This window comes from Hypanus sabinus, chromosome 17 (genome assembly GCF_030144855.1).
Source record: "Hypanus sabinus isolate sHypSab1 chromosome 17, sHypSab1.hap1, whole genome shotgun sequence".
NCBI classification, from domain to species: domain Eukaryota; kingdom Metazoa; phylum Chordata; class Chondrichthyes; order Myliobatiformes; family Dasyatidae; genus Hypanus; species Hypanus sabinus.
This window is the reverse complement of record NC_082722.1, coordinates 78,611,214-78,623,547: the sequence shown is the minus strand read 5'-3', so window position 1 is coordinate 78,623,547 and position 12,334 is coordinate 78,611,214. Positions and strand designations below refer to the sequence as shown.

Sequence of the window (12,334 nt, the reverse complement as noted above, 5' to 3'; positions counted from 1 at the left end):
AAAGCCACTAATCCCTTCTGACAAGGATTTAAGGCAAAAATCCAATCTGAAAAATCCATTGAAGTTGAATTGGGGAAGGATGGTAGAACTTTATGTAAAAAATTTCTGATTTGTAAATATCTAAAAAAATTAGATTTAGGTAACTTAAGTTTGTTGGAAAGTTGGTCGAAAGACATCAAACTACCTTCAAAAAAAAAGATCACGAAAACATTTTATACCTTTCCTTTTCCATATGCTAAAAGCTTGATCTGTCAAAGAAGGTTTGAAAAAAAAATTAAGTAAAATAGGGCTATCAAGAACAAAGTTTTTCAGAGTAAAAAACTTACGAAATTGAAACCAAATTCGTAATGTATGTTTGACAACAGGGTTGGATATCTGTTTATTGAATTTAACTAAATCAGCATGAAGAGAAGAACCAAGAACGGAGAATAGAGAATATCCCTGTGCCTCATTGCATTCTAAATTTACCCACTGTGGGCACAATGGTGAATCCAAATCTAATTTCCAATATATTAAGTTACGAATATTATTCGCCCAATAGTAAAATCTAAAGTTAGGTAAAGCTAAACCACCATCTTTTTTAGATTTTTGTAATTGCCTTTTACTTAACCTGGGGTTTTTATTTTGCCACACAAATGAGGAAATTTTTGAATCAATATTATCAAAAAAAGATTTAGGAATAAAAATTGGTAAAGCTTGAAGTAAATATAAAAATTTCGGTAAAATCATCATTTTAATAGCATTAATCCGACCAACTAATGATAAGGATAAGGGAGACCATCTTGTAGTAAGTTGTTGAATTTGTTGGAGCATAGGTAAAAAATTCAGTTTAAATAAATCTTTATATTTCTTGGTAATTTTTATACCTAAATAGATAAAGTTATCAATAACAACTTTAAATGGTATCCTGTCATTCAATAAAGTTTGCGCGTTTAAAGGGAATAAATCACTCTTATCCAAGTTTAGTTTATAACCAGAAAAACTACCAAATTGAGCCAACAAGGATAAAATAGCGGGAATAGACCTGTCAGGATCAGAAATATATAACAACAAGTCATCAGCATAAAGTGATAACTTGTATAACTTCTCATTACGGGTAATACCAAAAATATTAGGAGATTCACGAATAGCAATGGCTAAAGGTTCTAATGCGATATTAAATAATAAAGGACTTAAGGGACAACCTTGTCTCGTACCACGAGATAATTGAAAAAAAGAGGATCTATAATTATTTGTAAGAACAGAAGCAACAGGTTTATAATATATTAGTTTGATCCATGATATAAAATTAGGACTAAAATTAAAATATCTCAAAACGTTAAATAAGTATGTCTATTCAACTCTGTCAAAAGCTTTTTCAGCATCTAATGAAATAACACATTCTGGGATTGTGGGTGATGAAGTATAAATTGTATTAATCAATTTTCTAACATTAAAAAAGGAATACTGATTCCTAATAAAACCAGTTTGGTCTTCTGAAATAATCTGTGATAGTACCTTTTCTAACCTAATAGCTAAAATTTTTGTAAGAATCTTAGAGTCTACATTTAATAGTGATATAGGGCGATAAGATGCACATAAAGTAGGATCCTTATCTTTTTTAAGAATTAGAGAGATAATAGCTTCATAAAAAGATTGAGGTAATCTCTTCTTAGCAAATGCATCATTAAAGATTTCACATAACCAAGGGGAAAGCAAAGAAGAAAAAGTTTTTAAAAATTCTATAATATAACCATCAGGACCAGGAGCTTTCCCTGAATTCATTGATGAGATAGCCTCTCCTATTTCGGCCATAGAGATAGGCTACGATCTTCATCTGTCAGTTTGGGAATATTCAAATTGTTAAAAAAAATTATCCATCATGGACAGATCGCCATCAAATTCTGATTGATATAAAGATTTATAAAAATCTTGAAAAGTATTATTGATTTCTTTATGATCAGTAGTTAGATTACCGTCTTGTTTACGAATTTTAATAATTTGTCACTTAGTCGAAATAGCTTTTAATTGGTTAGCTAACAATTTACCAGTTCAATCACTATGGATATAAAATTGAGCCCTGGTCCTAATTAATTGATTCTCAATTGAAGAAGATAATAATAAGCTATGCTCCATTTGAAGCTCAACTCTCTTCTTATAAAGTTCTTTGGTAGGAGTCACAGAATAAATCTTATCAATTTCTTTAATTTTATCCACTAATAAAGCAATATCTAAATATCTTTGTTTTCTTTTACCAACGGAATATGAGATAATTTGTCCACGGATAAAAGCCTTAAAAGAGTCCCAAAGTATTCCTCTGTCAATCTCTTCAGTATAGTTTGTTGAGAAAAATAAGTCAATTTGCTGTTTTATGTAGGTGATAAATTCTGGATCTTGAAGCAAAGTAGCGTTAAGTCTCCAAGATCTGGTATTATTGGAAAAGTCCTAAATCTTGATAGATAACTTCAAAGGTGCATGATCCGAAATAGTAATAGAATCATATTTACAATCAGTAACATTCGTTAATAAACGATGATCAGTAAGGAAATAATCAATTCTAGAATAACTGTGATATACATGTGAAAAAAAACGAAAATTCTTTACCTTTAGGGTTCAAAAACAGCCATATTTCAGTAATTCCCGAATCAACCATAAAAGAATTAATAAGTAAGGCTGATCTATTCGGAAGAATTCGGATAGGTTTAGATCTATCCATCAAAGGATTCAGACAACAATTGAAATCTCCACCCATTATCAACATATATTCATTTAGATTAGGAAGGGAAGTAAATAAACGTTTAAAAAATTCAGGGCAGTCAAAGTTTGGAGCATAAATATTAACTAGAACCACTTTTCGATTAAAAAGTGAACCAGTTATCAACAAAAATCTGCCCTGTGGATCAGAAATAATTTCATGATGTGTAAATGAAATTGAGGGGTCTATAAAAATAGACAGACCCCTAATTTTGGCTGTACAATTCGAGTGAAATTGTTGACCCTGCCAGAAACTAAAAAAACGTTGATTATCCTCCCTCCTAATATGGGTCTCCTGTGCAAAAATAATATTAGCATTTAGTCTATGGAATACTTTAAATATTTTTTTACGTTTAATCGGATGATTTAAACCATTAGTATTCCAAGAGATAAAGTTAATAGACTTATCCATCATGCCAATATTAGTTGTATATATCATAAAAGGTTAAAAAGACGCATAACCCATAATTCAGGAAGAAGAAAAAATGATTCAGGAGCAACCGGAGAACATGACACCTCAACAATATTAATAATTTAAAGTCGGCCCATAAACTAAAAGCAAAAGCGTGAAAAAAGATCCCTCCCCCCTCCCCCAACCCCTCGAAAAAGAGCCAAGCGGCAGGCGCACGAACTAATACTAATATTACCCTCATTTTCAAGATGGCAACTTCATGAAAAGAAAGAAAAGAGAAACTATATAACACCCAGATATAAATACAGGGTTGTAAAAAGAAAGAATATATATCAATCAAAATGAAAAAAATAATATAAAAAAGCAAAAAATCATTAATAAAAAAAAGGATAACCATTGAAGTTTAAAATAGTGTAATATGCCTTTAAAAAAAGATTCCATATTCAAATATAAGAAAATGACGTTTCAAAAACAGAGACTTATGGGAAGAAGAAACTACATTTTGAAAGGACCATAGTACAGAATATAAATGTAAATTCGCCAATCTTTTTTTTAAAAAAAAGGTCATCAAAATAAGATTAAAAAAGGATTCAATAACCACTACAATATATATAAAAAAAAAGGTCCAAAAATTCAAAACATTCGTCCCATTCTCAAATACAGGCAAATAAACGCTTACGGAAAACAAAGTCTTATGGGAAAAAGAAACAACATCTTAAAAAATAAATCATTATTACAAAGTCTTAATATGTATATCTAATCCAGAGGGAAAAAAAATTAATTAAGAAAAAAGACATTATAGTAAAATTAAAAGAGCATCTGTAAATCATGATAATAAAAAAAACCAGGTCTACAGACCAAAGTAAAAAGCTATACTGCAGCTTCATAAGTTAAAGCCTAAAAACGGAATGGCGTCTTCTCTCCAAAAATTCTTCAACATAACACATAGTTCAAATTGTACTAGAAGACCGATATTCTTCAACGAATTTCTTCGCTTCCTCCGGAGTATTAAAGAAGCGCTGACTGTCATCACTCAATGTAATTCTGAGATTCGCTGGGTATCTTAAAGCTTGTTTAAGTTCAATCGAATGAATCTCTGCCATCACCGGTTTATGGCTTGTCTCTCGCAGCCGAAAATCTCGAAACTCTGTGGGCACGATCAATAGTAGGTTTAGCCCGCAAAGCATCCTCGCCAAAAATTTCCCACAATAAGTTAGAGAAATATTCAGTTAAGTCACCAGACTCAACATTTTCGGGAAATCCAATAATACGCAAGTTCTGTCTGCGAGATCAGTTTTCAAGATCGGTGATTTTAAACTTATTCTGCTCCACTATTTTAGCGGTCGACCGTACCTTCTCCTCCAAAGTTTCGATTGTACGTATTTTTTCACAAATTATCTTGTCAAGAGCCGCAAACTTTTCTTCATGCCGTTCAATATCTGCTGCCTGCGATTGAAGCTTGGTATCAAATGACCTAACGACTTCTTCAAGCTCAGACATTTTCGCAGTAAGTTTATTTTCCAGACTTGCAAGTTTAGTATCCAGAAGAGGAGAGATATAGGGTCTTTAGACGATTTCTTAGGTACAGACATTTTAAGTTTGAAAAAATTAAATCAAGTATTATTTTAAAAAAAGAAATAAATCGTAAATATCAACCCATGTAATTAAGTACGAAAAGATTTGATTAAAGGGTGATTATAGCTTAAAAAATGAAGAGCGCCTAAAAGGCAGATGTCTACGTCGACATCTTGAAACTCCACCCCCAATCTTTCAACCAACATATCAAATATCTGATATTAACTGCCCAATAATAAAATCTAAAATTAGGCAATGCTAATCCACCTTCCTTCTTTGCCTTCTGTAAGTATATTTTACCTAACCTGGGATTTTTATTCTGCCATATATATGAGCAAATTTTTGAATCAACATTAGTAAAAAAAGATTTCGGAATAAAAATTGGTACCGCTTGAAAAATATGTAAGAACTTGGGTAAAATAACCATCTTAATAGTGTTAATCCGACCTATCAGAGATAAAGATAATGGTGACCACTTAGTAAACAAGCATTTAATCTGATTAATTAAGAGTACAAAATTAACCTTAAATAAGTCTTTATGGTTTTTTGTGATTTTAATCCCTAAGTAAATAAAAGAGTCATTAACTAATTTAAAAGGTAAGTTTCCATAAATTGGGACCTGTCTATTTAAAGGAAACAATTCACTCTTATTAAGATTTAATTTATACCCAGAAAAATCACTAAATTGAGCCAACAATGATAAAACTACAGGAATGGATTTCTCAAGATTGGAAATAATTAATAAAAAATCATCTGCATACAAAGATAACTTATGAGTATCTGTCCCACGATTAATACCAAGAATATCCTGTGATTCTCTGATAGCAATTGCCAAGGGTTCTAAAGCAATATCAAGTAATAGTGGACTTAGAGGACAGCCTTGTCTAGTGCCCCAAAATAAATGATAAAAGGGAGATCTTTGATTATTAGTAAACACCAAGGCTACTGGGAATTTTCTGCTTTGTTGATCAAACCATTGGATTGTCAGCCAGTCTCTCCATTGTCAATCCATCACCAACAATATGATTCATTGAAATCTTTTCCTCCCTGCCTTCTTTAAACATGTAAAATTGGGTTATGTGCAAAATATAGCTACTTTGACTCTGCTTACATTTGTGTCAGACTGAACAGGATGAAGCTGTAGTGAGGATTTTTCCTTTCTGCCTGTAGTAAGACTGCCACTCCTTCCTAGTATATTCTAATATTGGATCCTGGTGTTTTAATCCAAGGCTCTTAGAGAAGTAAAGAAAAAGGCACAAAACTTGTTGCTTCATAATTGTTTTATTAAGTGTTAATAGAATAGAGAGTTGAAAAGAGGCAGTGATAGAGGTCTACTAATTGAAGAGGGGAGAGTAAAAAAATGAAGATGGTGCTCAGCATGGAGCAGCTCTTTTTTGTAATACAGATGAGGAAAGTTCCATTCAAATATGTAGATAAGAGCTGACCAATGAGAAAGCTCCTATTCAGTAATATAGCACCAAGAGAAACTTCCAGAATCATACTTGTGTAACCACTAGGGCAGGGGTCAGCAACCTTTACCACTGAAAGAGCCACTTGGACCCGTTTCCCACAGAAAAGAAAACACTGGGAGCCGCAAAACCCGTTTGACATTTAAAATGAAATAACACTGCATACAACGTTTTGTTTTGCCTTTATGCTATGTATAAACAAACTATAATGTGTTGCATTTATGAAATTGATGAACTCCTGCAGAGAAAACGAAATTACATTTCTGCATGCAACAAAAACATTTTGAACTCCGAAAAAAAGACGTTGGGTTGAAGGTTACTTTTAAGTAAAATACTCAACGTCTATTTGAGTCCTTCTTGTATTTATGAAAAACGCCAAACTTAAATTTGCCGCCAGCAGCAAACCAAAAATAACGTCAGCCAGCTGTCATCCTGAAAAATAAAAGGACTATTTCACTGAACAATGAAAAAATATGAATATAAGTAAAATAATAGGCAATTAAAATATTTATCATACTTGGTTAATGGGATTTCTGCTCCTGGACCTCAGCGCACAGCGTCTGCATATCAGGGCTGTATGATGTCACCTTCATCTTTACACAGGATCGCAAGCTGTCATCTGTGAGGTTTTCAATATCACTCCATTTGTGTTTCTGAGCAAGAACGGCCTTCTGACGGGCAACATCTTCAAGGTCTGCTGTCAAGCGTCTAAACTTGGACACCCATATGTCTTTGTCGGCTATGTCGGCCAGTTCCATCTCAAGATCAGGTTGACTCACACCTGCCAATGCAGTCGTATTCAGTAGGGAAGGATCGATGCTTAAGGGAGTGACCGGGAAGGATAATGTGTTTTTTTCCTCTCTGAACTCACAGAAGCGTTTCCCAAACGATGTTTGCATTGCGATGATTGCAGAATGTAAATACTCCGAAATTATCATGTCGTGACCTTGTTTGAACTCTCTCAAATTGGGGAAGTGAGACAAAGTGCCTTTCTGTAAATCTCTGGCAAGCACTGTCAACTTGCGCTCGAATGCCAAAACATCCTCCAACATGTGCAGGGCTGTACGTCCTTTCCCCTGAAGAGCTGTGTTCAGCGTGTTCAGGTGCGCTGTCATGTCTACCATGAAGTGTAGCTTTTCCAGCCACTCTGGCTGTTCCAGCTCAGGAAAGGTGAGCCCTTTGCTGCCCAGGAAAGTTTTCACTTCTTCCAGACACGCGACAAAGCGTTTCAGCACCTTCCGTCTGGACAGCCAGCGATAAAAACACGTTGTAGCGGTGTCAGTAAACTGCAGTCAAAGATAGCTTTATTCGAACTAAACAGCCTTGCTTTTAAGCCTCCCTCAACCCAGCCCCCATGGACGCAGATGCTGCAAAAGACGCGTACTCACAAACCCCCGTAGGCTATCTCCCTTAGCCGGAATGCTGGCTAATTGTGAGCCGTTTCGGATGTGGCAGGAAATGTGTCGCTACACTTAGGTTGTACAAGATCACCATAATTACATTTCAAAAGCTAACAAACTAACATAAAATACATTTTAATTAAATACTGACCAATTATTTCCCAAAGCCACAGGGAGCCGCAGCACAGAGGTGAAAGAGCCACAAATGGCTCGAGAGCCGCAGGTTGCCGACCCCCGCACTAGGGGAGCACAATGAACAACTGTGTGTACATACTACAACCACTAGGAGATATACCAGGTTGTTTTCTTGTATATAAGGTAATGATATAAGATTCAAGCAGACAATGAATTGTTAAACTGCAAAGAAAATATCAATCAAACAGTCTAAGAATAAACAGTGGAATGCAACACTAACATGACATACTTCTTCTCTTGCAGTCTCTTCTCGCCAAACAGCCAGCCACACCTTCAAGGCCTGCTGTAAGTATGAATGGAAAGATAAGCTGTCAAAAGCAAACATACTCCTCTGGGATATTAATTTCCATACAATAATTGCCTCTGGATTTGGACAAATCTCAGAAGTGTCTCTGCTCCATTGTACATTGGGGTGCCACATTGGTGTAGTGATTAGGAAGTCACTTTTACAGCTTGGGGTGTCAGAGTTTGGAGTTCTTGTATTCCTTCACCCCTTCCCTCACCACCTTATTCCGGCTCCTTCCCCCTTCCTTTCCAGCTCTGATGAAGGGTCTTGGTCCAACATGCCCATTGTTTATTCCCCTCCATGGTTGCTGCCCAACCTGCTGAGTTCCTCCAGCATTTTGTGTGTGTGTTGCGCATAATTATATTCATTCTTTTGATATATCATAAGCTTGTATCTTCCCTCACTTCAGATCCATTTACAAGCTGAAATTGTCTCTACCCGAACCACTCAGGCTAAGCAATCCGCATTTCAGCCCACTGAAAATTCTCACTCTCCAGCCGTTTTGAAAATTTTTAAACTTACTGACCCTTGAGTGTGATATTGAGCATGAAGTGTTTTGAGATGTTAATACCTACTGTATATACTACTATTAAAAAAAAGTACACAGGAAACACTCAGGAGGTCAACTGGTAATTGTGGAGAGATAAAAATAAAAACACAGTGTGATTCTGCGGGTGCTGGAAAACTAAAGCAACTCACACAAAATGTTAGGGGTCTCAGCAGGTCAGGCAACATCTGTGGAAGTGAATAAAGAGTCAATGTTTTGAGCTGAGACCCTTCAGAGATGCAAAGCAATGTTCCTTGTGTACAGTATGAACTATCATCAGAACAGAAATACATTTTCTATTCTCCATCATATTTAGTTATAAATTTCTGAAAATTCCTTTGCTTCGTATTAGTGTAGTGTAAGAGGTTGTTGTAGCTTACAATGGGACATTGATAGGATGCAGAACTGGGCTAAGAGGTGGCAGATAGAGTTGGGTCAGTGGTGAGGAAGGCAAATGCCATTTTAGCATTCATTTCAAGAAGCTGAGAATTACAAGAGCAAGGATGTGATGCTGAGGCTTTATAAGACACTGGTGAGGCCTCACATTGAGTACTGTGAACAGTTTTGTCCCCCTCAACATAGAAAAGATGTGCTGGCATTGAAGAGGGTCCAGAGGAGGTTCACAAGGATGTTTGAATGCAGGAAGATTGTTTCCGGTGTTGTGGAACTCCAGAACAAGGGGTCACAGTTTAAGGATAAAGAGGAAGCCTTTTAGGACCAAGATGAGGAAAAACTTCTTCACACAGAGAGTGGTGAATCTGTGGAATTCTCTGCCACAGGAAACAGTTGAGGCCGGTTCGTTGGCTATATGTAAGAGGAAGTTAGATATGGCCCTTGTGGCTAAAGGGATCGGGGTATGGAGAGAAAGCAGGTACAGGGTTTTGAGTTGGATGATCAGCCATGATCGTACTGAATGGCGGTGCAGGCTTGAAGGGCCGAATGGCCTACTCCTGCACCTATTTTCTATGTTTCTATGTTCCAGGAATGAAAGGGTTATTATACGAGGAATGTTTGATGGCTCTGGATCTGTACTCACTGGAATTCAGAAGGATGAGAAGGGATCTCATTGAAACCTTTCGAATGTTGAAAGGCCTAGACAGAGTAGATGTGGAAAGGATGTTTCCCATGGTGGGGAGAGTTTAGGACAAGAGGGCACAGCCTCAGGATAGCGGGTGCCCTTTCAAAACAGATGCAGAGAAATTTCTTTAGCCAAAGGGTGGTGAATTTGCGGAATTTGCTGCCACATGCAGCTTTGGAGGCCAGGTTGTTGTGTGTATTTAAGGCAGAGATTGATAGATTCTTGATTGGACACAGCATCAAAGGTTATGGGGAGAAGGCCGGGAACTGGGGTTCAGGAGGAAGAAAGAAAAAGGATCAGCCATGATTGAATGGCGGAGCAAACTGGATGAGCCAAATGGCCTGATTCTGCTCTCATGTCTTATGGTCTTATGGAAAAGTGTGAAGTGGTACACTTTGGAAGTTATAATTGGAAGGCAGTGTACAAGGTTAATGATGAGATTCTTTTCAGCGTGGAGGAACAGAAGGATTTTGAGGTCCATGTCCATAGATCCCTCAAAGTTGCTGCACAACTTCATAGGGTGGTTAAGAAGGCATTTATTGTGTTGGCCTTTATTAGTCAGAGGATTGAGCTTGGAGCCACAAGTTAATATTTCAGATCTATAAAATTCTATTGTGTTCAATTGGGATCAACCTTGTTATTGGAAGGATGTGAAAGCTTTAAAAAGAGTGTAGAGGAGATAAGAGAGCATGTCCTGTGAGGATAGGTTGAGCTAGGGCTTTTTCTTTGCAGAGGAGGAGGATGAGAGGTGATTTGAGGTTATACAAGAAGAGGCATAGATAGAGTGGGCAACCAAAGACCTTTCCTGGCTGGAAATAGCTGAATATGAGGACATAATTGTAAGGTGATTGGAGGAAAGTTCTGAGGATGTCAGAAGTAGGCTTTTACATAGTGGTGTGTGTGTGTAGTAGAGGGAGATACATTGGGGATATTTAAAATACTCTTAGATACGTAGATGAATGTAAAGTGGAGCGCTATGTGGAGCAAGGGATTAGATTGATCTTTCAGTAGGATAATAGGTTAGCACAACATTATTGACTAAAGGCCCTGTACTGTGCTGTAGTGTTCTAGGTTCAAAGCTAGAATCACTTTCCTGACGGAAGGAAAGCAAATACCTGTTTTGTTGCATCCTTCACTGCTGTGGGGTGTTCCAAAGCATTTTCAGGCCAGAGAGTGATTTCCATGCCTCTTCCTGCAAATGCTGACTGGCCTGCTGAGTGTTTCCAGCACTTACTATTTATTTCAGATTTCCAGCATCTGCAAATTTTGGTTGCTCATACTCCTGAAACGTAGGTTTTCTGTTGAGAACTGATAATCAAGGCAACTCTGGTGTTGGCTAAAGGGTAGAGATGGTTATTGCCATGTTGTTCTTATACCAAGCTCAGCGTCAGATGCCAAATTTGGGAAGTTTGCCCTCATCCCAAGAAGGTGAGATTAGTTATGGTTGTTAAAATCTATTAGGTGTCTCTCAGTTAGCTATGGACATTAAATACTGGTATTGCCAATAACCACCCAGATTCTGAAAATGTGGGGTGGGTGTGGTGGAAAAGCAATATTGATGCCCTGTTCTACTGTGATTTCTACCAGGACACTCCAAGGCAACCAGGTGGCTCTCCCAGGACCCCACGGCAACCGGGTGGAACAAATATGGTGACTGCAGTGCCGCCGATCACATCGGGAACTCCGAAAGGTAAGTGCTGCAGAGACCTGGGACTTTGGATTCAGGGGCTCGCAGAACGGGTCAGGATGCAGTCATTTCCCTCATTAGTGAGACATACATTTGCTATAACCATCACACAGTAAGCATGAACAAAGTTTAGTATATGTATTTTGGTGTATTTCTTGACCATGGGTCATTTCCAGATGGTTTCTCAGCTAATGGAGGACTTTGTGTTCTGGAAGTGGTGTGAGGAAAACACAGCAGCAGGTTATGCACAACAAGAACCAATAGTAGGAACAGATTTCTCTACCAGTTTCTCCCATCGTCAAATAAAATTTGTATTCTCTATATTTAAAAGTATTGCACTGTTTCCTTAAAATGCCCCTCCTCCTCCCCTTTCTTCCTTCATCCACTTTCCCCTCTTTCTCCACCTATCACCTCCCAGCTTCTTACTTCATCCTTTCATCCATCCCTCCTCCACCCCCACCCCTTTTCTTCTCTTTCTTATTTTGGAATTTTCCCTGTTTCTTTCCAGTCCTGCTGACGTCACTATTTATTCAGAATCAGAATCAGGTTTATTATCACCGGCATGTGACGTGATATTTGCTAACTTAGCAGCAGCAGTTCAATGCAATACATAATCTAGTAGAGAAGACATAATAATAATAAATAATAATGAACAGACAAGTAAATCATCAACTACAGTGTATGCACATTGAACAGATTCAAAAAACGTGCAAAAACAGAAATACTATATATTTAAAAATAAAGTGAGATATTGTCCAAAGAATCAATGTCCATCTAGGAATCAGATGGCAGAAGGGAAGAAACTTTTCCTGAATCATTGAGTATGTGCCTTCTGGCCTCCTACCCGATGGCGACAGTGAGAAAAGGGCACACTTTGGGTGCTGGAGGTCCTCAACAATGGACGTTGCCTCTCTGAAACACCGCTTCATGAAGATGTCCTGGGCACCCTGCA

General features: G+C 37.2%; 1 protein-coding gene across 2 annotated transcripts in view; it reads left to right on the top strand.

Moving 5' to 3' along the window:
• dync1li2 (dynein, cytoplasmic 1, light intermediate chain 2) overlaps nt 1-12,334 on the top strand; it is a 147,806-nt gene that overhangs the window by 94,904 nt on the left and 40,568 nt on the right. For both annotated transcript variants that reach the window (XM_059993299.1, XM_059993298.1), the window contains 2 exons: nt 8,028-8,069; nt 11,283-11,385. In XM_059993299.1, the coding sequence (XP_059849282.1) occupies nt 8,028-8,069; nt 11,283-11,385 (145 nt within the window). The remainder of the gene's footprint in view (nt 1-8,027; nt 8,070-11,282; nt 11,386-12,334) is intronic.